At 42.7% G+C, this 25,519-nt stretch overlaps 1 protein-coding gene across 9 annotated transcripts in view; it reads right to left on the bottom strand.

The window, feature by feature from the left end:
- ABCC9 (ATP binding cassette subfamily C member 9) overlaps positions 1-25,519 on the bottom strand; it is a 122,074-nt gene that overhangs the window by 86,718 nt on the left and 9,837 nt on the right. For all 9 annotated transcript variants that reach the window (XR_010592909.1, XR_010592910.1, XR_006174092.2 and 6 more), the window contains exons 3-7: positions 23,366-23,538; positions 18,762-18,903; positions 16,975-17,096; positions 14,738-14,904; positions 13,683-13,925 (exon numbers count right to left, since the gene is read on the bottom strand). Coding sequence is in view for 6 of the 9 variants with exons in the window: in XM_008165722.4 (XP_008163944.2) it covers positions 13,683-13,925; positions 14,738-14,904; positions 16,975-17,096; positions 18,762-18,903; positions 23,366-23,510 (819 nt within the window). In the remaining 3 variants the exon portion in view is untranslated. The remainder of the gene's footprint in view (positions 1-13,682; positions 13,926-14,737; positions 14,905-16,974; positions 17,097-18,761; positions 18,904-23,365; positions 23,539-25,519) is intronic.

The raw sequence follows: 25,519 nt of genomic DNA, 5'->3' as shown, positions 1-25,519 counted from the left end.
TCTGTCATTCTTCAAGAAGCACTGGTGCCTGCACGTTGTAACCCTGGCCAGGCCTTTTGTGAGTGAGTAAATAAACAAAAACAAGTATGTCTCAGCACTCTGCACGGCCACCTCATGTGTTTTTCCCCCTAGGTTTTTCTTTGGCACAAATTCAGCAGTGGTATAATATGTGGACAGTGTCAAAAAAGAAGAGGTAGCAAACATATGGGAGGGTAGAACCTAACTGGAAAGTGACCTAGGGAGATTAGAGCAGGGAGCCACAGGCAACGAGGAAAAATTCAGTACTGATAGCACAGGGAGGGGGCATAACCAAGTAGTTATGCTTATTACATTAGGGCTAGTTTATTTCTAGCTCCTCTTATTAATAATTATATTTTGATGTAGGGAAGGATAGTAACTGTAGCAGAGAAGCTGTTTGGCATTCAGCTGCTAGAGGCCAGATTTTTAAAGGTATTTAGGCATTAAAGATACAGAGAGGTACCTTGTGGGATTTTAAAAGTGTCTAACTTCCACTGAGGTCAATGGGAATTAGTCACCTAGGGGCTTTGGCAGATCCCTTTTAGGTGCCTCTCTGCATCTTTAAACATCTAAGGGCATGTCTACACTACAAAGTTAAGTCACCTATATTTAAGTCGACATCCAGCCACTGCAGTAATTAAGTCAGGCGGGCGTGTCCACACCATGCTCATTGTGTTGGTGGAGTGTGTCCTCACTAGCAACGCTTGGATCAGTGCACAGAGCAGTACACCACAGGTAGCTATCCCACAGTGCACCTAGCTGCAGGGGGTTTTGGGATGCCTTGCAATGGGATCAAAACAGTGTCACGGGGGGATGGGAACATGGCTTCGACTGCCCATGATGCAGTTTTATGCCCCCTCCCTGATATCAATGGCAAACAATCCATGTTTTTTCGTGCCTCTTTTTGAAAGCCTGGCTTAGCCACACATACGCCATAGCCCTCTAAGCAGGGACCCCACCCAGCTTTGTACTCTTGTTGGGGGCATTACAAACACCTCGTGCCTTATCCTGCAGTATTTCCGGAGCCAAGACAGGAGCCACCACACAGAACATTGCGATGTCATTCAAGCAGCCCTGCTGCAAGCCATAGAACAAAACAATTCTCAGTTGCTGCTGGCAGTCATGCAGCGGCTGAACACAGTGGAGCGCCCTTTCTGGTCCCAGGAAACAAGCACTGACGGGTGGGATCGCATTGTTATACAGCTATGGGATGATGAGCAGTGGCTGCAGAACTTTCGAATGTGGAAGGCCATTTTCCAGGAAATTTGTGCAGAGCTTTCCCCAGCTCTGAGGTACAGCAACACTAAAATGAGGCCTGCTCTGACAGTGGAGAAGTGAGTGGCAATCGCTCTGTGGAAGCTTGCAATGCCAGACTACTACCAGTCAGTTGGGAATCAATTCGGAGTTGGTAAATCCACTGGGGGACCTGTTGTGATCCAAATGTGCAGGGCCATTAATCGACCTCTGCTTAAAAAGGTAGTAACTCTGGGCAGCGTGCAGGACATAGTGGATGGTTTTGCCACGATGGGGTTCCCTAACTGTGGTGGGGCGATAGATGGCACGCATATCCCAATCTTTGCACCAGACCACCGTGCCAAAGAGTACATAAACCGAAAGGGATACTTTTCAATGGTGTTGCAAGTGTTGGTGGATCACAGGGGGTGTTTCACCAACATCAGTGTGGGATGGTCAGGAAAGGTGCAATCAGAGACTTTCTTTCCAGATTTCAAAATAACCACTGATGATGTTGAAATGCCAATAGGATCCTGGGAGACCCAGGCTATCCCTTGCTCACATGGCTCATGAAGCTGTATACCAGCCATCTCGACAGCAGTAAGGAGCGATTCAACAATAGGCTGAGCAAGTGCAGAATGGTGGTGGAATGTGCCTTTGGATATTTAAAGGGTCGCTGGTGTAGTTTGTTTACTAGATTAGACCTCATTAGATCTAGATATTTATCTAGATAATTAGATATCCCCATTGTTATCAGTGTGTGCTGGGTGCTCCATAACATCTCAGAGGGAAAGGAAGAGAAGTTTCTGCAGGGGTGGGATGTGGAGGTGGATAGGCTGGCAGCTAATTTTGAGCAAATAGATACCAGGGCAATAAGAAAAGCCCAGAGAGGAGCTCTGCATCTCCGGGAGGCTTTGAAAACCTGTTTCAGTAATGAGCCACAGTAATGTGCACTGCTTATCTGCATTGTGCCTTCCCATACCATCCCCTTCATTGCACCAGTTTCCCTGAACTTCTCCTTCCCCTCGTCCCCCAAACCCCTATTCTTGGAATAAACAAAGAATATTTCATTCTTGAAATGTTGACTTTTATTGCACAAACATAAAGAATCTGAAAGACCAGGAAAATAATTTAACCTTGAGCAAACGGTGTGATAAAATTGGGAAAAGAGAAACCAAGTCAGTTTGTCTGTGAAAACACAGACGTCTTGCTCATCAAAGGTCTTCAAATGGCTGTCTTTTGTTCTTAGTATCTGCCGCGGTGTTGAGTGGAAGGGATACTGTACCTTCTTTCCCCCACCCCCACCACCGCCTCCTGGATAGTTTAGTGGAGGGGAATTGGGAACAGGTTGATGTTTGCAGGCTGTTGTGCAGGGACTGCAGAGGGAGTCTAGCCTCAAGCTGTTTTTCTTGAAGCTCAACCAGACGCCTCAAAATTGCTGATTGGTCCAGCATCCCATCCTGCATGGCATGCTCATGCTTCTGGGATGCTCTCCAGCTCTCCATGTCCAATTTTTCAGACAATGAAATCCTCCAGGCTCTGAGCTCCATACCAGCTGTTCTGGAAGCTGTGATCAGATGTTCAGCTGCGTGTGTGTGTTCTCCCTATGTGCTGCCCCAGCTTTGTGCAGACAGCTGTCACAGCAGACCTTGAGTGAACCGCCCAATGACCACAAGATCTGTTAAGGTATGAAGGTGCCAGGCCAGGTTTATTGTCGACAAAGCACAGTAATAGCACCTACCAGACTCTACGAGGATACTAAGACAAGTATGCCCATGACAATGGACGCAACTCAGTGAATGGTGGGACTTTCCATTCTCCCCTTGGCTGGACAAAGATACTTCTTTTGAGATACATCTTTATACCCTGATACAAACAAGTTAGTATTGCCTCTGACATAGTTAGTTACTGCCCCCTGACATGGCTAGTTATCACCTTGTACATGTTGGTTCAATCAAAACATCTCTATTACATACTGTCATCCTGACTTTATCTTCTAGGAGGGGTCAGTGTGTTCCTGTTATCCTTAGGGAATGTTTTTGTACCATCCTTGATATCGGGATGTTCTGGTACCACTTGATATCAAGATGTGTTTGCATGTGTACTCTATGACTAGCACTCCTTAGGAATGTGTATTTCTGCAATATCAGCCCTGTTCTTGCCAGATTCTGTGAGCAGGTCCTGCCTCAAACCAGGCCTCTGATACAAGGGCTTATGTCTCAGGATCTCTTCCTACTACTGAAGCCTTCATTATCTCATTGAACATGATACCACGCGTTCTCTTTTTCCATCTTCTAATGTGCTGTAGCCTCTCCACTGGTGTGGAGGATGTGCTGAAGGTCAAGCTTTCCACTGGGAGGTATGCAAAGCACAAGGCAACCATTGTCAGTGCATACCTGGGTCTGGTGCAAGGTTGCTATTGAAAGAAACACTCCCCTTATTACACTCAAGTATAAGCCAGAACATAATCAGAATCCCTAGCTAGTTAATGAACCAGTTTGCTGGTCCAGCCATGGTAAATATGGTCCAGCAGCATGGGCGACAGGCCTTGTGCTGCAACTTTTGGGCAACCTGCGTCAGGAGCACAGGTGGGCAGGAAGACAATGCCCCCTTTTCCTAGCAACATAGACATTGCTTTGAGACAAGGGACCAGAATTAAGCCTCCCAAATTGTGGTGTCTGTCCTTGGTGGCTCTGGGGGAGGGGATTTGCAGCCATGAGAGAACACAGGAAGTCCACCACCCCTTCCCTTAATGCTGCTGGTAGCAGCCACCCTGGGCATGCAGATTCTGAAGTCAGTGACAATCTCTGCCACCCAAACCACCAGCATGCTACGGAAACTGTGACTGAGGGACCCAGAAATCATCATGGGTGGGGAACCACATGCTATATTGTTTGTGGTATGAGCATTTGTAATGAAAACTTCCCCCGTTTCCCCTAGGTGACCATAAGTGAAATCAATTTCCTGAAGGTAACAGATGTGGCATGGGAGCAGATGCTGCAAGTGTCTGGGTAAGACCTGGTCTTTATGCTGCTGTGCTGTATACCGCAATGATGCCAGCAGAGTTAATACAGGAGTGGTGTGGAAAAGTGTCCTACCATGGTGGAAGAAATAAGGCAGCCTTCCCCAGAAACCTTCTGCAAAGGATTGCAGAGTATCTTCATGAAAGTTTCCTGGAGATCTCCATGGAGGATTCCCAGGCCATCCCTGTGCACCCTCTGCATAGATGGAGTGGCCATTGGGAAGCAGATACTCATTGTACCTCACTTTTTCTTCATATTAAAGATAAAATATAAGAGCATGTAACCCCTACAATTTGATTGTGCTGCTTGCCTTGAGCTAGAATCCAGGATGTGATGGAGTGTCTGCCAAGACTGATCAAGACCTTGGACCGCTACCCCTTCCTACTTGTCCACATGGGCACCAATGATACTGCCAAGAATGACCTTGAGCAGATCACTGCAGACTATGTGGCTCTGGGAAGGATAAAGGAGTTTGAGGCACAAGTCGTGTTCTTGTCCATCCTCCCTGTTGAAGGCAAAGGCCCAGGTAGGGACCATCGAATTGTGGAAGTAAAAACATGGTTACACAGGTGGTGTCAGAGAGAGGGCTTTGGATTCTTCGACCATGGGATGTTCCGGGAAGAAGGATTGCTAGGAAGAGATGGGATCCACCTAACGAAGAGAGGGAAGAGCATCTTCACAGGTAGGCTTGCTAACCTAGTGAGGAGGGCTTTCAACTAGGATCACCGGGGGATGGTAAGTCCAGAGGTAAATGGGGAAGTGGGATACTGGGAGGAAACACAAGGAGGAGGGTACAAGACAGGAAGCCTCCTGATTCATACTGAGAAAGTAGGGCAATCGGCTAGTTATCTTAGATGCATGTACATGAACGCAAGAAATCTGGGAAACAAGCAGGAAGAATTGGAAGTCCTGGCACAATCAAGGAACTATGATTTTATTGGAATAACAGAAACTTGGGGGGGGCAGTTCACATGACTGGAGCACTGTCATGGATGTGTATAAAGACTGTTCAGGAAGAACAGGTACGGGAGGAAAGGTGGAGGAGTTGCATTGTATGTAAGAGAGTGGCATGATTGCTGAAAGCTCCAGTATGAAACTGGAAAGAAGCCTGTTGAGAGTCTTTGGGTTAAGTTTAAAGGCAAGAGCAACAAGAGTGATGTTGTGGAGGGTGTGTGCTATAGACCACTGGATCAGAAGGATGAGGTAGACGAGGCTTTCTTCGGACAACTAACTGAAGTTTCCAGATCACAGGCCCTGGTTCTAATGGGGGAACTTCAATCACCCTAACATCTGCTGGGAGAGCAATACAGCAATGCACAGAAAATCCAGGAAGTTTTTGGAGAGTGTTGGGGACAACTTCCTGGTACAAGTGCTGGAGGAACCAACTAGGGGCTGTGCTCCTCTTGATCTGTTGCTTACAAATAGGGAAGAATTGGTAGGGGAAGTAGAAGTTGCCTCTTCCCCGAGCACACAGCCAGGGCCGATTGGGGGCGGGGGGAAGAGAGAAGCCGGTACAAATTACCAGGGCCCGGCAGTCCAGAAGAGGGCCCAGGGCCCAGCTTCCCCGGCTTCCACCCCCTCTCGTCAGCCCTGTTTAGCCAGTCCACCCTTGCTGGGGGGCCCCCAAAATTTTTTTCACCGGGGCCCGAACCTGCTCTCGGCAGCCCTGCACACTGCATTCCCCCTACACCCTCCTCCCTCCCAGCACTTGCTGCCATGAAACAGCTGCTTTTTCCCCACGGGTGCTCCAGCCCTGGAGCACCCACAGAGTCGGCGCCTATGCTGACTGGGATGATTTAGTTGGTGTTGGTCCTGCTTTGAGCAGGGGGTTGGACTAGATGACCTCCTGAGGTCTCTTCCAACCCTAATATTCTATGATTCTATGATTGGAATTGCATACTCACCAGAGGTGCCTTCCCCGGCATCAGGCTTGAACATGTTGTCCTGCAAACAGCTGGACTGCTCTGGGGTTAAAAATGGCTCCTGGCTCTTGGGGAGAATGGATCCCCCGCTCGCCTGTCTCCCATTCTCCTCTTCCTTGTCCAGAATGTCCTCCATGTTGTTGCCTAAGGCGGCCTGGGACTCAGACTCCTGGGTGGTATCTACGCTGCATTTGGGGGTAGTTGTGAGATCGCCGCTGAGAATCTCATGCAGCTCATTGTAGAAGTTGTATGTCTGTGGTGCAGAACCAGAATGACTGTTCGCCTTCCTTGTCTTCTGATACACCTGCCGAAGTTCTTTCATTTTCACATGGCACAGCTGTGTCCCCCTGGTGTAGCCCTTCTCCCTCATGCCCAGCATGATCTTTTCATAGACGTCTATGTTTCTTTGGCTGTATTAGAACTGTTCTTGCACAGACTCTTCTTCCCACAGACCAATAAGATGTACCACTTCCTGTGTACTCCCAGCTGGAGCACGTTTGAGGCGTTGAGTCGCCATGATCAGCTGAGCTGGTGAGCTCTCCATGCTGACCAAACTGGAAGTGGGAATTCAAAAGTTCCCAGGGTTTTAACAGGGGAGGGGCTGTTTCCTGTGTACCTGGCTGCTATGTAGCAAAGTTAAAAACAATCTCCAGAGTGGTCACAAAGGAGCATTGTAGGACACCTCCTGGAGGCCAAGTCTGTTGACTTACACAATGCTGCATCTTCACTGCCTCTCTGTCAACCCATCAACATCAAATTAAGCACTACACCTCTTGTTGAGGTATAGTAATTAAGTCGATGTTACAAGTGAGTTAGGTCGGTAGAAGAGACCTGGTAGTGTAGACACATCATTATTATGTGGACATAAGGCGTCTTCTGTCCATCTAAGTTTGTAGTGTAAACCAGGCCTAAATGTCATTAATAAAATCTGGCCCTAGGAGGTTTGGAAGTTCACAGAATGCTGTCTAAGGGTGAAACTCTCCCCTGTGCAGAGGTACAGCACAAGGACTATGCACCACTTGAGTCACACTTAAGGACTCAAAATAGGTCTTCACGCTAGGTCATGGGCTGGACCCTGTACTGGAGCTAATTTCACCCTATCGTAAGAAGTGGTCCACAACGTAAAAAAACTTGGAGAACCACTGGTTGAATGTATTCTGTATCAGCAGGCAAGCATCGCTGCTGTCTTTTAGCAATAGTACCACATAATATTCTGTACATTAAATTATTCATTAAAAACCCAACATGGTTTTTGCTGGAATACATCATTTATTGCCCAAAGAGCAAGTATAGAATGGCAATTTTGTAAATGTTAGTCATTTTTTAAAGAATTCAAAATGTTCAGCATACTAGTAGCTATTGCCAGTATTACTACAAAATTCATATCCCTGCCATCACTTCTTGAAATTCATTCATTTGTACTAGGGCTCAACCCACGATACTAAATCAAATTAATATTCCAATTAAAAGTGACTAATTGTCTTCCTTTCTTTGTCCAGTCTAAGCATTTTAAAGTGATTTTAAAAGACAAAGAGAACTCTTCTCAGACTTATTTCTTCCTCTATTTTATCAGCTTGAACTTTGGGGATTACCCAAGGTAAAGCAGGCATCATTCATGCCTTCAATTTGGTTTCTAGAAAAAAATATTTAGAATGAGGTTATTAATTTATAGTATTATTACAGTGTTCTATTAAGTCAGGGGTTTTGATCTGAAATTTACTAGCAGAACAAAAAGTTATGGATTTTTTATGTAATTATGATGTCTAAAGTATTAAAGCTCTGTGCTGTTTGGAGCCTAGCTACTTGAGAAACTTCCTCCCTTCTCTATGCTCTGCTACAACAACTGAGGTCCAGAGTGGCACTTAAGCTAACAGTTCCTGAATTCAAACATCTGAGAGATGCTTGAAGGGCCCTTGACTCTAAAATTTCCTTTCCCAGTTGGTCCATCAGAGTAAGAGTCTGTTGAAACTCACGGATGGTATAAAGCAGTGGTTTTCAACCTGTATTCCGCGGACTATGTCTAAAGGGTCAGTGAAATTTTGTTTTATCATAGAACAGTGGTTTTCAATCTGTGGTCCGTGGATCCCTGGGGGTCCACAGACTAAGTCTAAGATTTCCAATGGTGTTCACGCCCCCATTCAAAAATTTTTAGGGGTCCACAGATGAAAAAAGGTTGAAAACCACTGTTATAAAAGCCCTTGGCTGAGAGAATGATCCTAATTTAATCCCTATGTCTTCATTATGAACTGAATGATACATGAGGCATGCATAGCTTGAAAAAATTGACCACATGTGCAAAAAAGAACAGCAGCAAAATTTTGTCAAGATATGTGATAACGTGTTCCCACATAGAGGATCTCAGATCAAAAAGGTGGCTGTGAGATTTTGGCTGCATTTCAACATTATGGACTAGGCTATTCTTGATCTGCAGTGAAATCCCCACTGACATTGATGGGAGTTGGGAGGACTCATCAAAGGGAATATAGGGCCCTAAAGACATAATTCTAATACCAGATGCATGATGTGCGTCACGGCTTGTCTTACAGTATCCAGGGTTAGAATTTGGTGTGGAATACTTTATCTTTTAAACACATTTTAAACACAGCTATAAGATAATGTATTTGAGTTTAAATATCATGCTAGCCAAAAATGTAACAAAAGATATACCAGAGTGAGTGGCTTTATTAGAGCTGGTTGAAAATTTTTGGAAAATTTTTTCCATCAGAAAATATTTATTCATCTGAATCTAAATGTTCCATTGAAACATGTCAGTTATGACAACATTTCATTGTGGAAAAAAAATCAGTATGAAGTGTTTTGATTAAGTGGATCTTATCAGAACAGAACATTCTAATTTTTCATTTTGAAACAACTTTTCATTTTCACATTTATTTTATTTTATACAAATTACTGAACTAATTACCAATTTCAATAGTAATTACCAATTACCCTTAGAATGCCAATCACCAGTGACCAATTATTATATTGCTTTATTATTTTATTTTATTTTATTTTATAATTTAAACATAATTATTAAACCCCATTTTAATATAATATAATATAATATAATATAATATAATATAATATAATATAATATAAAACAAAACATCAAACATAAAAATAATATAAAATAAAATAAAACAGTCAAATTGAAACTAAACATTTCAGTTGATCTGAAACAAAAAACCTGTAAATTTCATTTAATGGAAAATTTCAAAATTTTATCTTTGTCCTGATTCAGAACAATTATTTTTCCCAAAATGTCAGAATTTTCCTGGAATGGAAATTCTGAATTTCAACCAGTTCTAATTTATATCATTTATGTCTATCTTCTAATTTAACTTCATATTACTTCATGAGATAATAATAATACCCAACTCTCTTTTAACTCTTAATCAATAGAACAAAGCACTTTACAAAGCAGTAAACCACCATTCCCATTTTCTCATACTTCTCACTATTCTCATAATGGATTGAAAAAATAAATTCTTCGCATTTGTGCATCATCCAAGCTGAAGAATTGAGTCTGCAAATAGGCTGATGGGCAAGTTAGTTTCTGCTACCTCACAATATTTATGAACTCAGACAACTGCTGCATATTCAAATGGGATGCAGCCAGAGTCACAGCTTTGTGTTCTGTTAGCTTTTTAAGCCTGGTCTACACTAGGGGGGAGTGTCGATGTAAGATACGTAACTTCAGCTACGGGAATACCGTAGCTGAAGTCGACATATCTTATTCCGACTTACCTCTCGTCCTCACGGTGCAGGATCGACGGCCGCGGCTCCCCCATCAACTCCGCTACCGCTACTCGCTCTGGTGGAGTTCCGGAGTCGACGGGGAGCTCGTTTGGGATCGATTTAACGAGTCGCGATATATCGATCCCCGATAAATAGATCGCTGCATATCATCCAGTAACTTCAGTTTGGAAGTTTTACAATCAGGAAATTCAAAATAATACTGTGCCCAACTACACAACTCAAATATTGAATTACAAATAGTGAATACTCATAGCAAACTGTGGTGAATGACCCATAGCCGGAAATATGTTTGCATAAAGTACTTATTAAATATTCTTGAACAGTTAACAAATTCATAAAAAATGAAATCTGTTCAAGGCTAATTTGTGGACACAAAAAGGGCCTACATTTGTGAACTTAAATTCTTCACTGAGTATAGCTAGCCCAGTCCTTAATTAGGCAAAATTCCCCATTACAGGACTCAGCGAGAATTTTGTCTGAGTAAAAAACTGAGTAAGGACTTCAAGAATTGGCCCACTGATCTCAATGGGAATAAGAAAACACTCCAAATGAAGTTCACAGACCTGATTCATCATTGTGTCACTGCAATTTTACACTGGTGTAATTCTATTGAGTTCAGTGTAAAACAGGAAAAACATAATGGTCAGTCAGGCCCCACAAGTCCATACTCCTGTAGTGCTTGAGATATGTGTTGTGAGGCCAGAGCTTTTCAGAAAATGGACATTTAAAATTCAAACTGAATCAGCTCTCTAGTTTTATCCTTGGAAAGAGTAACTCACTGCTGGTTTTAATTCTTGTCTTGAACAAAAAGACTAGAAATAAAGATTCATGTAGCTGGCTATTTCACATACACTTTACAACAAGGAACATTGCTAGCCTTATGTTCAGTGTCTTTCATCAAGGTGTGATAAAATGCTTCAGGAAGGAACAGACTCCTTCATTCTGCTCGGGTTTGGAATGCACTCAAGCTCAGCTCTATCCAGTTTTAGTAAGGGGCAGCTCAACTTAATCCAATAGATCTCAGGGGCTCTTCTCACCAGCTGGAAAAGATTAATAGCCAACTTCATCCAGTAAAGTATACAGCATAAACAATGACATAACATATTTTTTTAGCTCACAGGCCATGATGTATTTTAACCTGAAAAATTTCCTAAATCTGCTGCTGTTTTCTAACCCAAGTCTGCACAGAAGCAAAACATTTCCTTTGTGGAGGTGAAGCTGCACTAAGCATCACTGGATCGTCATAAGTCATTTCTCAGATTATATCCGTCTGGTTTACTTTAATGTTATCTAGGGAGTATCAGTTTGTTTTAGGGTGAAGAAGTACCAGTCACAGCCTGGTTTGGAATAGTAGCATGACTGTGGTTGAATCTAAGGCAGTATATAGACCAAGAGGAGGAAAAGCTAAGTGAAGTAGGTCAAATTTTTAAAATCAAGCTCATTTAATTGTATATATATATATTTGTGCATACTTAATTTATGAATACAGATATTCAATGCGTGCCATGAATCTGGTGCTTGTGTGTGCAGATAACCAGTAAGGCATCTGACTGGCATACGAATATCTGTTTGTGCATGCATATCAGGTATCTGCATACATCAGTCCGGCACACTATGATGGGGTGTAAATTCTGCACAGACACCAGAAAGGTTAAGGGAACCCAAGAGTGCGAGTAACCTCGCTGATTGCACCTGGGGAAGGTAGGGGATCGACTTAAAAGAGGAGAGAGCAGGTGAGTTGGGGAACAGACCAGGGGATAGGGTGCAGTGAGTTTTCTCTCTGGAAAGGGGCCTGATAGTCAGGGCTGGATTAACTCTCCTCTGGGCCCGGGGCTATTAGATTTTGTGGGGCCCGTGTATACAAGTCTTTTTCCTGGGAGGGAGTGTGATGCCGGAGGGGGCTGGGGCAGGGGATTGGGGTGCAGGGTCTGGGAGGGAGTTTGGTGCAGATGGGGGCTGGGGCAGGGGAGTGGGGCATGGGGGGGGTGCAGAAGCAGCCAGTCTGTTCCTCAGGTGAGCCTGAAGACTGAGGGAAGATCAGGAGTCACTGAGGGAATAAAGGCCTACCTGAAACCCTAGGAAGGTGGACAACTGTGCCAGACTGAGTCAGTGGGGTGGAGTGAGGCACAGGAGCCTGTGGACAATTGCAAAAGTATCTAAGTAAAGCACAGGTTCATCTGTGAGGGAGACGGTGGCCAGCTGAGCTCAATTGGGTCTGAAGATTTAGTGGTCTTTATATTTCTGTTGCACTTGTTCTAGGATGAGAAGAGGTCATACTCTTGAAGGCGATTTGCCCAGATGGTCAGGCCACTCATAAGGCCGGATTTGACCGAAGAACACAAGAGGCAAACTGAGGTAGTGCTGCTGCTGTGTCACAGCCAGACATGACAGGGCACACTGAAGCCACAACTTTTCTAGACAGACAAATGTATGTGCACAATTATGCCCATTATAAAGTCTGGCACTAAAGGACAACTTTCTCAGCTGATACAAATGGGCAGCATTCATTGACGCAGTGCAGTTTTATCCATTCACACAAGCGGCAAATTTGGCTCTCTGGCTCATTATAAATCAGATACAGTATGCAGATTACTAAAGAAAAGCAGTCTCAAATATATTAAACGCGAGCTATTGTACTAAATAAGAACCCATGGGGAAAATATCCATATTTTCTTAAGGCAATTTCTACTACAGGGGAGAGCACAGCTCTTCTGCTGCTATCCAACTTGTTCATGCATTCCCATTCTAAACTGCTGCACTGCATGCAAACCAATTTACACTGTGAGTTTAGGGAAGTGATTAACACTGATTAACACATGATTTCTATGGGCCAAATTTTCCAAAGTGGCTCTAAATATGTGTGTTCTCCCCTTTGTATATGCACATGTGTGCACCTGTGTGTACAAACTAGTGAGACTCACAATCACCTTATCTGCACATGGAAACGCTCGTCTGTGGGCAGAAATGACTAGGTATTGGAGCAAGCAGAAGGGTGCATGTGCAACTTGGACTGAGCAAAGTTAGAGGCTATTTTGGGAGTGCTGCTTTGCGAGTGCTGCTGTCAGGCCACCCTGGGGCAAAGAGTTTCTGTCCAAAACATCTGTTCTTTCCTCTCAGTGGATCTCTGAATGGAAAAGCCAGAATTTAGCCCAAAGTTTCTGAAATCAATTTATATAACATACATATACTTTAGTAGGTAAAGAATCCACTCAGTTATGCCCATATCTACAGAAAGGTTAATACATAGTCCTGCCTCAGTGCAGGGGACTGGACTAGATGACCTATCAAGGACCCTTCCAGTCCAAAATTACTATGATGCTATGAAAGGGACAGTAGCTTTTTCACAGTGCACAGTAATATTCTACAGAAGTTCAGAAGATGTGAAGAAGAGTGTTTCCAGTTGAAACTGGAGAGGATATCTGTTCATTTAAAACACTGCCATGAGCCCTTAAGACTTAAAGAAAGCTTTGACTTCTAAAATGAAAACTAGCGAGTGATTTGTGCATTAGGGCTTCAGTTCCCAAAGCTTTTAATCTGGCAACTATCCCAAGTCGAGAATTCGCTTTAAAAGAAAACAGTACCTTTGGACTGAAACATTATAAGCCAAGTTTCACCTTGGAACAAATTCTTTTGTCGTAAATTCCTAAAAATAGGGTTTCCTAGTGGAAGTGAAGATACCACTTTAACAGTATAAAGGCTGTACGGTGACGTGGCTATCGTTGCTTACCTTTTGCTCTTCATATGCTTCTTTCAGACAAACATAGTTTGTAAGTGCTCGCATTGCTATTGGCAGCTTCCCAATTGCCTTCAGATCAATCGGTTTCTTGTGAGCCGAGATAATAAGTGTATTCATCCACCAGTAAGTTGCCTTTGAGAGCAAATTGACAAATGGCTGAAGAAATCTCACACCCAGATCCTGCAGGTCTTCAGGTGGCTTTACTTTCTGAGGGTTCATAAAAAATACATACCTCTGCAGAGGAAAAAACATAGTATATTCAGCAATTATATTCTTTCACAGCAGTTTTTAGTTAACATAATAATTTATTGAGTAAATTCTAGGGCTGTTGATTAATCGCAGTTAACTCACGCGATTAACTCAAAAAAATAAATTGCGATTAAAAAAATGAATCGCAATTAATCGCAGTTTTAATGGCACTGTTAAACAATAGAATATCAATTGATATTTATTAAATATTTTGGATGTTTTTCTACATTTTCATATATATTGTATTCTGTGTTGTAATTGAAATCAAAGTGTATATTATTTTTGATTACAAATATTTGCACTGTAAAATGATAAACAAAAGAAATAGTGTTTTTCAATGCACCTCATACAAGTTCGGTAGTGCAATCTCTTTGGCAAGCTTACCTTCCCAATGAGCTAAGGACACGTGACGAAACAAAGAAGAGTAAAAACAATAAATGGGGAAAAGAACAAGGTGCTCATGGGCTTCCCAATACAATTGGCCCCCTAAATCCTAACCAATGAAGCAGAGGAAGGAGAAGAAAACACAAGATGTTACCCAATGACAATGGGTGAGAGGGCAATTCCTTCCTGACACTAAGGCCCTGATCCAGCAAACATGTTTAATTTTAATCATGTGAGTGGCCCCATTGACTCCGGTGGAGCTACTAATATACTTAAAGTTAAGCATGTGCTCAGCTGGAGTGGAGGCTAAATTTGGCAATCCAGGCATGTGAGAAGGAGTCACTTCTATTTCTATGTTTACTCCAAATACCACTGATGTCTGTCCGGTCAAAGCCTAGTAAAGTGACACATACCCTAACTCGAATGACATTGATCTCCACAGCCATCAGCAGCCCATAGAGAATGACCATAATTCCAGTGATGCAGAAGCGTAGCTGAGAGAACGTCACACCATCCTCACAGTATCTGACCAGCTTGATGGTTTTTGTGACAAAGGCCATTATCCAGTAAAGAAAGAGAGCTGTGAAACAAACAAACCAACCCACATCATTTTAAAAAGGTACTTTTTAACTACACAAGTATCACACGAGTATCACATCAGTATCCAGCTGCTCAAATTAGGATTACTCTGAATGTTGCTTCTATGCAGCTGTAGTTGCCATGTCACAGGGCCCAATCCAGTAGTCCCAGGGGTTCTTAGCCTTCCTACGTGGGGGCCAGAGTTGTGAGGCTTTTCAAGATGGAAGGCAGGGCCGGCTCTGGCTTTTTTGCCACCCTAGGCAGAAAAGCCACCCGCCGCCCTCCCCCCCAGCGCGGCAGGGAAGGGCGCCGAGCCTGGCTGGGGCTCTCTGTTCTCCCCGGCGGCCAGAGCGCCGGGAGGAGGGCGGAGAGCCCAGCTGGGGCTCTCCGCTCTCCCCGACCGGCCGGAGCGCCCCGCCGCGCCGTCCCCCTCCAGGTGCCGCCCCAAGCACATGCTTGGTGGGCTGGTGCCTGGAGCCGGCCCTGATGGAAGGTCTTGGAGAGTGAGAGACTTGCCCTGCACTGTTTCACTGAGATATTTTTTTTTCTTTCTTTGGCCTTGAGCTTGCAATTGGATCTGCTTGGACAGATCTCTGCACCCAGGCACAGCCAAGCTGAAGTCCATGGGGCTTCACACGGGCGCAAAGGTCCAGCCGAATAGATCTAATTTCAGGTCTGGGACCTTTATTTGTTATTTTCTTTGAGGAAAATAAAAAATACCTTGCCTGGCGAATACATAGTGACCCTTTGGGTATGGAAACCATCAGAGTTCAAAATTGCAGATGTGCTCTTAGAGGGCATTTTTTGAAAATGTGGTCTGTAAAGTTAAAACTATAACCTGCCTCTCAGTCTGTGTGAATAGTCAGCCAGTTCAGACTGTTAAGCAACAGGTAGTGTTGGGTGTACACACCCCTTATGCAATCTCCAGCAACCCCTACCCAATTCCTTTGTTTCGACACTGTAATAAAAACCTCTGTGGCTGCAAGTTTCAGAGCCCAGTCTACAGACTGGGGCTTGTGGCACTTACACTACAGCACTAAAAATAGCAGTGTTGACATTCCCACTCAGGCTGGAGCTCGGGCTCTTTAATTCACCCACCTCTCCGGGTCTCAGAACCTAAGCTCCAGCCCAAATGGGAACAGCTACACTGCTATTTTTAGCCTTGTAGTACGAGCCCACCTCAGTTGACCTAGGCTCTGAGACTCAGAGCCGTGAGGTTTCTTTCAGTGCCTCCTGACTGGGACAAACATGGTAAATAGTCGGCAGCCATATTCCTTGAGAGCAACCTGACTTCAGTCCCGCTGGAAACAATGGGAGATGGAAGTCATCTTTACTATAAGAAACCTCACTGTCACCTGCAAAGGATGTAGGGAAAAGGTTGTCAGCTTATCTGAGGGCAGTCTGTAGCCTGAGACCAATTGAAAGTACTGAGAGATAGTAACCATTTTGAATAAGGGTCAAATTTTTCCCAGAAATCATGAGCAGTGTTAAAAAGCCACATTGTAAAACTCATGATAAAATCACTGGAGTTGGCAATTTTCCATTATACTCCAGTCCACCTAGTCAAGTGTCAGGGCTGGCTTCAGGTTTTCTGCCACCCCAAGCGGCGGGGAAAAAAAAAAAAAAAAAAAAAAAAAAGCTGATCAGTGGCACTTCGGCTGCAGCTGAATCGCGCCGTTCCATTCTTCAGTGGGAATTTGGCAGCGGGCCCTTCACTCCCTCTCTTCCTCTTCAGTGGCACTTCGGTGGCAGCTCAAAGAGGAAGAAAGGGAATGAGGGAGCCACCGCCGAATTACCGCCGAAGACCCGGACGGGCCGCCCCAATAGCGGACGAAATGCCGCCCCTTTGTATTGGCCGCCCCAAGCACCTGCTTCCTTAGATGGTGCCTGGAGCTTGCCCTGTCAAGTGTGCAATAATGTATCCCAGAGAGAAAAAAAGTAAGCAGAAAATTTCTCCCTGGCTTTTCATGAGTTTCATAAACCTTCTCAGGGTCAGAAAGTTTATTTTGAAAAATTATGGAACAAACCAGTGGCTTTTTGAAAAACAGCAAAAATAAGATAAGCAACTTACCTAGCAGTAACTTTGGAAAGTTAGATGTTTCAATATTATGGTAATAGACAATAGCCGTGGTGGCAGCCACAAATCCCATCATAGCTGGCAGGAAGAGATGCAGGTGACGAGATTTCATATTTCTGAAAAGAAACCAGAAATACAGTATAAATGCAACTGGATTTGGTGTCTTTTTTCACTTTCATATTTGTATAAGTACATATGAATTGAGTGTTCATGGTGGATTGAAGTCCTTCATTCACAGCACAGAGACACTATGGGTGGATGTTATGCAAACTTCCATAACAGCCAGTGACATTTTTTGAATGTCGATTTTTCAATGAAACTTTTTGTTGAAAAAAATTGAATTAAAAAGATTGGATGCACGTTATCATTTTTGTTCTGATTTTTTGTTTGTTTGTTTGTTTGTTTGTTTAGTTTTGGGGGGGCTGGACCAGTTATGGAGCGTTTTTAAAAAAAAAGTAGAAAAGTTTGAAAAAAGGGTATGCAGTTTTGTATTAGTTTTTGACCAGCTCCAATTAATAATCGTTATCATCATCATCTCTTCTGGGTCAAAACTGCATGGCTTGTGTGATGGGGTCTACAAAACCTCTGGCTAGACAAGAAAGAGTTAAAGAGCAGCTGTGGGTTCAGGTCGCTCCGCCTCATGGCACCTCTGAAGCATGCCAGACTTGGAGATGGAGCCTTAAAAGGGAGAAGCCCCCAGCTCAGAGGTCCCCAAGGTGGGGAGGTGGAACGATCACTCATTCTCAGGTTTCAGAGACAAGCATAGCAGAGAACCAGCTGACTTAGGTGTCTGTGAGCACAGAACAGTAGGATGGCTGGCTGAAGGATTCTGGCATGACAGAAGGGCGGGTGCTGGTCTTTATTTCTGATAATTAAGTGTCCTTTCCTCCGTTACATGAGGGAACTGGGACTAGGGCCTTGACCCAAAGCAGACCCCTGCTGGGAATTGAGCCTCCCAAGGAGAAGGCAGGCTAATGTCGGAAGTAGCACAGGGAAGAAGAAAGTGGTCTGGCAAGACAGATCTTAACTGCTTGGTACAAGGGTCCCTGGGCTGGAACCCATGGCAGGGGAAGGGATTTAGTTCCCCTACAGCCTTATTAGGGAAACTAGTATGAAGACCCCAGACACAAGGGATTGGAAGGACTATTGTGCCTTGACCTGATGCGAGGTTTTGGGACTATTGTTTTAAAACCCTCGTTTACCCTGGAAAGGGTGAGACTAAAGTGACCTGGCCAGATGGCCAAGTCACAAGGCGAAGAGGACCACCAGTGGATTGGACGGCCAGTTGGCTGGACTACAAAGAGAATAAACAGTGCCATGCTGCACCTAACCACAAAGCGGTGCATCAGTTGGTGAGTCACTTAGTCAGAGAGGTACAAAGGTTCTAGAATATATGATCTCGGATAAATCTAAAAAGTGGAATGTAAAAGGGCAGGGGACACAATCATTGGTGATGCCTACAAGAGAAGAAAGAGCATTGCTACATCTCTTCGAAATGCTCTACTACTCTAGTTGAGAGCACAGTGATGACTTCCTTAGAGACAGAATATTCTGTATCCATGTGCAATACATTCAGCTGTTGTCAGCATTTTCATGCTATAGTAGCTCAAAGGGGGACAATAAAGTGCTAAATAAAACTGCTTCACCTTTATCCCTTTAAAAATTGGGAAGCTTGTTAAGCAGAGCCCCTTCTCTTTAGGAAAATTCTTTACACCTCATTAACAGACTTGCCACACTATTAATGCAACTAGCTAGACTCTGAAGCAGACACAGTCACTTACGCATCTGAAACTATGCCCTCTGCTATTTCACAGACATGTACGAACAGGAGGGTGAATGTCAGAATCCACCGCAGATTGTGTCCAGGGAAATGCAGCCATGTGTTGTGATGGATCTGGACTTTCGAACTTTGGCTACCCCAGCCTGCAAAATAAAATTAAAAGAAGAAAACAAGATCACACAGTAAGTCAGTGGTGGAACTCAGGAGTTCTGGCTCCTAGTCCCCATACATTGGGGAACAGAGTGGACAGTACACCAAAGCTGGGAGGCTGTGATGGAATGCACCCCTGCATTCACATCCTACACACCATTTTAATAATCTTTGTACAGAATATACCTTGTGAGGTATCATTTGAAAACTAATAACTTGCTGGTCAACCATATCGTGGTGAAATGTACATCGCAACATTACATTTAAAGTTATAAACAGAAGCTGAAATTACGACTGAAATGTGTTTACCAGACAAGTCTCAGGACTAGGTAAATCTGTTTCTTAAAGACAAAGGACAAGCTGATACCCCTAGCCAGGTGCCATCAAAATTGAGGTGTAATCACCTATAAAATGGCCATTCTTTGGCAAAGAAAGGGGCAGGAACAAACAGAGCTGCATCTTAGCAAACAACAGCATGAAACCTCTTTCACCATCACACTTTTTGTCTCCATCCTCACAGCAGGTGTGAACTTTATCTAGGGGTAAACTGCGTGAAAATGCAATTTCAAAGGGTGACTGAACTATAAAAGTGAGGGGCAAAAACACCCCGTTATCTTTGCCTATCCATCTCTCTCTTTTCCATCTAAGAAGACAGAAGAAACAGCCTATGGACTTTGGGAGCATGTGATAAGAGTTTCATCTTGAACCTAGTTTGTTAAGTTTAGAAAGGGTTTTATCTTTATTTCTCTTGTAACCATTTCTGATTTTAATGCCTTATACTTGTACGCACTTAAAATCTATCTCTGTCATTAAATAAACAAATTTTATTCTTTAATTAAAACTAATGCAGGGAACTGTGTGGGTAACTCCTTTCATGGCAGCAAACTATTGTATATTGATCCCCTTAGAGGGGCAATGGACCTAATATATATCTGGACTGTCCAGAAGAGGGCTGGACAGTGCAGAACACATGTTTTTTGGTGGAAATCCAGGATTGGGAGTATGTTGGGGTCACTCTGCAAGTAGTAACCTAGGCTGCTAAAATCCAGACTGTGGCTGGTGTGTTACTGATTGGCTGTTGGGATCAGAGTTGCTGGACTAGGGCTGTGGCTATACACAGACACTTAGGCTGTGACCTGCATGCTGCTTGTGAGGAGCCCAGGTTAGGAGCTACAGCAGCAAAGCACTGTGAGGCACCCCACATTGCACAGCAGATGTGACACAATCCCACACTGCTCTGGATTGCACACCAGAATGTCACGAAGACTGAGATGGATTCATAGATTCTAAGGCCAGAAGGACCACTGTGATCATCTAGTCTTACTTTTTGTTTAACACAGAACATAGAACTTCCCCAAATAATTCCTAGAGCAGATCTTGTAGAAAAACATCCACTCTTGATTTAAAAATTATCAGTGAGGAAAATCCACCACGACCTTTGGTAAATTGTTGCAATGATTAAGTACCCTCACAGTCAAAAATGTATGCTTTATTTCCAGTCTGAATTTGTCTAGCTGCAACTTCCAGCCACTGGATTGTGTTATATCTTTGACTGTTGGACTGAAGAGCCCATTATCAAATATTTGATCCCCATGTAGGTACTTATAGACTGTAATCAGGTCACCCCTTAACCTTCTCTTTGTTAAGATTAACAGATTGAGCTCCTTGAGTCTATCCCAATAAGGCATGTTTTCTAATCCTTTAATCATTCTTGTGGCTCTTCTCTTAACCCTCTCCAATTTATCAACATCCTCCATGAACTATGGGCACCAGAACTGGACACAGTATTCCAGTACCAGGCGCACCAGTGCCAAATTCAGAAGTAAAATAACCTCTCTATTACTCAAGATTCACCTATTTATGCGTCCCAGGGTCACATTAGCTTTTTTGGCCACAGTTCATGTTCAGCTGATTATCCACCATGACCCCCAAATCTTTTTCATTCAATGAATAGACTGACAAGTCCTGAATGACCATATCATCTTGTTCCTACTAATCAAAGAATGGGAATGGCAGGAAAGGCAAGAGCAAAGGGACAATAAGAAGACACTCAGTAAATTCTCCAAATGCTATAAAATTGTTATCTCCCTCCCCTCACCCTCAAGACCTGGGAAGGATATAATTACCTTAGTCAGACAATGCTTATTATCCTCATTCCAGGCCTGCTGAGGATTATCATATCCTCAATGAGCTCTCAACAGCTCCAGATCAGTCTCATCCCCCAGAAGAAGTGTCCAAAGACCAAGGGAATAGGACTAGGAGAAAGCTGGGCCATCCTGAAGGCCACTCTGTCTGAATGTGAGGCTATCCACATGCCCACCTCAACGAAGTGACAGTGAATGTAATCTGCACACAGTATACACCTGAGTAGGGCATGGTGGTCAGAAATAATTGCTGCAGGTGGTTCATCTGACATTGCACATCTGCTTTATTGCCATTTAGGGTGACCAGATGTCCCAATTTTATAGGGACAGTCCCGATTTTGGGGTCTTTTTCTTATATAGGCTCCTATTACCTCCCACCCCCATCCCGATTTTTCACACTTGCTGTCTGGTCACCTTATTGCCATTGCAAACACACTCCTCTCTGCAAATGGAGTGATCGAACCTGGAAAGTCTAGTCTTTGTCCCTCACTTCCTTCATCTGTAAATTAGAGATACTCATCTACCTGACAGAGGCATTCTTAGGCTTACCTTATTTATGTGTGTAAAGTGCTTTGAGATCCTCAGATGGAAGATGCTATAGAAGTGTGGAGAATTATTATTGTTAAACAGTGCTGTCTGTTTCACAACAATATCCACTTTTGATAACTTTGTGCAAGACCCTTTTAAATGAAACTGCTTTTAGACAGAGAGATTTAAAAAAATGAATGACCTTCAGTCATCCTCTCAGGCCTGAGAAGGACTGAATGGGATGAAAAGAACTGTTGTACTCCCTTTAGTTACTCAGGGTCTCTGGAAGCCTGTGTCATTGCAAAGTCCATTACATATAAAAAAGTTGAGCAACGTTTGCGGAAGGTATAGAGAGTTCTGCATTGTTTCTATAGTGGTGAGGAACATGGAGTTGTGTGTGTTAGAACAAAAGATGAGCAAACAGGTTCTGATCAAATAAGAACTAAATTGAAACTGTGGAACTAAGGACAGGTCTACACTATGGGGTTAAATCAACGTAAGTTACACAACTCGTGTTTACATTGCGCTGGGTCGATAGGAGAAACTCTCCCGTCGACTTAACTCAAATGAACATAAATAATAAATTTAAATGTCCCTAAACAATGGGCCAAAGCCTGAAAGGTACTGAGCATGCACAATTCTCCTGAAGTCACCGGGAGTGTAGAGTGCTCAACACTTCTCAATATTTGATCCATTGCAATGTCAGATACAGTACCTTATATATATTCACCTATAAACCAGCTAGCGTATAAGTCACCACCTAATCCATACATACTGAACTAACAAATATTAGCAATCAACATATCGAATAAATCCTCTCCTTTAAAAAGCTTGCCTCAAACTCCTCCCACTTGAGTGCTTCTAAGCTTAGTCTCATGAAGCTTTTCAAAGTGGACCATGTTTTCTTTACTTTCGGTACCATTTCAGAATTTTTTTCAATCTCACTTGCCTCATTAACGATGATCAGTGGTATAAAGACACAGATATAAAATCTAACAGGATAAAAACAGCAAGGAGTCTGGTGGCACCTTAAAGACTAAAGGTGCCACCAGACTCCTTGTTGTTTTTGTAGATACAGACTAACACGGCTACCCCATGATACTTAACAGGATAAAGCTCATCAAGCTATTAATGACTGTGTGTACAAGAAGAGCATATAAATTAGGGCCATTGCATTATCAAAATAGTTTTAGGGGTGGATTTATCATCTCTTATTCGTATTTACAAACACTGGCATGAGAATGAATTATCCTTTCTGCAGTGCTTCACATAATTATCATACAGACAGACCTAAGATGTAAATTTTGGAATAGCTCCAAACTCCATCAAAGTTCAAGGACAGATCTCATGTCCTAACTCTTATAATCTAAAAATAGAGACAGACCCAAGCTGCCAAGTTCAAACCTGAAGACAAACTTCTCCAAAGTTTGAGAGAATTTGGATCTGATTTTCTGGTTAGATTCCATCTTATAAAGGTGGGCCCATGTTGTAAAGTCCAGAACGTGTACCCAAAATTCCAATAAATGAAAGACGGTTGACATTAACTCTTCTGGTTCAGGCCCACCTTTGCATTAATCTCTCTTCAAAATGCCCCCTCTTGACTGGATCTCCATTCCGTCTCTTCCTCATGATGCCTAAAGTAATGCAAAATATCTAAACTGAATGTATTGCACCAGTCCTATATCATAATAAGGCCCCAGTTCTGCAAACATGTATGTGTGCTTGACTTGAAGCATATGCATGATTGTTTTCAGGATTGGGGGCCTATGGCTGGATTACTCACCAATAAACAAAATTGGAAAGGTGATAAATAACAGGAAGACATGGGGAACCAGGTTGAGGGCATCCACGAAGCAGACATTTTTTAGGACGCCAGCACTGATGTCATAGGCAGAAGCGTTGTCATTACCACAAAATGCGGCCTTCATTGCTTCCAAACAGCCTGATTGTTACAAACTAGAGACAAAACACAAGAGGAACAAAAAAAGTAAAAAATCCAAAGTGATCACCAAAGTTTTTTACATTTCTTTTAGCTAAACACAAAATTAAAACAGCATCATTGAGGCTTTTTTAGTTATGAGCAGACTAAATAATTCAAAGAGAATAATTTATTAGACATACATAAACTCTGATCCTGCAAACTCTTATGCACATGCTGAAAGTTAACCTAAAGTGTGCATAAGTGTTTCCATGATCAGGGCTTTATTTACTATTAAAAGTATCCACTGAATACATACTGCAAATAAATGTTGATCTCCATCACATTCATGAACAGCTCATTGCACATATTCAATATTCCAAAAACAAAATGGAGATGGTCAGGAAACCAAAACATGTTTTAAAACCTTGTTTCCATTTTTCATCAAAAATTTCAATGTGCCTAAAGCTAAGCAAATGTGTAATTGTTGGTTGAATTAGAGCTATGGAGTCTCACACCACAGTGACACACAGACACACAGACTGTGTCTTCTGCAGTCTCCCTTCTTAGGATTTGTTGTTCCACGGCTACAGTGTGAGCCCTCTACCTTAGTACTCATTACCATTTATAACAGAATGAAGCAGGATTGAAAATGAAATGCCTCCTTACAGATTTCTTTTCCTCCAGCATATGCACACTAATTTGTTACTGTAGGATTATTCATGAATGCTTGGTTGGTGACATTGTTAATTCTTTTAAAATATAATTTTTTAAAAAAATTAAAGACATTGGGGGGAATAACCCACAAAGTCCCTGATTCAGCCAAGCATATTTGCTTGCACATAAGTACTTCACTATTCAGCAAAGCACATGCCAAGTTCCCATTCAAGTCAATGGGACGTAAGTACATGCTCATGTGTCTTGCTGAATCGGGATAATAAAAAATTACTCGGACTACATAAAATGTAAGAAAAAACAAGGTTGGTTGAGTTTGGTGGCTTAACAACAGGCCAAATCCCGCTTGCCTTACTCACACACATAGGGCTGTTGACTTCAAATGGCATTATTTGTGTAAATAAGGCAAGCATGATTTGGCTCAAGAATCTCCCTAGGATGAACACAAACATAGCATTTTTAAAAAGAGTACATGCGAGTTTAAAGGGACATTGTGAGCCTCAGTGAAACCCGCATTTTAGTTCATTTAATAAAAGAAAACAAGGAGCTAGAAGGGTTTTCAAAATTTGATTTGAATAGAAACGCCTTCATTAAACTTCTAAGAGGTCTTCTGAAAAGTGTTTAATAAATGTAATCATTTTTCAAACACAGTAGCAATGTACTGGTTGAAGAAAACCAGCAATCGAATGACTGTGGGTCACATTAAGGCCCAGAGCCTGCAAACTCAAATGCATGGGTTTAACTTTGTACACATGAGTAATCTTTTCAAAATCAATGAGACTATTTGCATCGTTAAAGTTAAGCATATGCCTAAATGTTTGCAGGATCAAAGCCTAAATGCTGATTTACACCTACATGATCAGTGAGATTTCACTGAAGAATTTGGCCCAGCATCTACATTCAACAATGTACTATGACCATTAGAGATTTTCTGCCAATGAGGAATAAAGTGCAAACAATACTAAAACTGGTTAATAATAAAAACCAAATATAATGTTAAAAATATGTTCTGTTTCAATAATCTACTGAGTTATTAGCAGGATACATATGGAATTTTTTTAAAACTCCGTATGGAGGTTGTTTGGTTGTTTTAAAAATCTTGACATAAGAGAAACATAATGGTAATCTGCAGAAAATCTTAAATGCTGTTGCCTAATCTTTATGGAGGGTCAGAAGTTCCATGGGAGTTCTGCTGGGAATTTTCTTTCCTTTCCCACAAGCAATATGACTACATTCTCACACGGCTGAGCAGGCTGTCGTGCTCTGGTTGTTAGATTGAGATTAGAAGGCAGGCGGATCTGGGTTCTAATGCACATTCAATCACTAACTCTTTGTGGCCATGAG

The sequence above is a fragment of the Chrysemys picta genome, chromosome 1, assembly GCF_011386835.1.
Source record: "Chrysemys picta bellii isolate R12L10 chromosome 1, ASM1138683v2, whole genome shotgun sequence".
Classification (NCBI taxonomy): Eukaryota; Metazoa; Chordata; order Testudines; family Emydidae; genus Chrysemys; species Chrysemys picta.
This window is presented reverse-complemented; position numbering and strand designations above follow the sequence as displayed.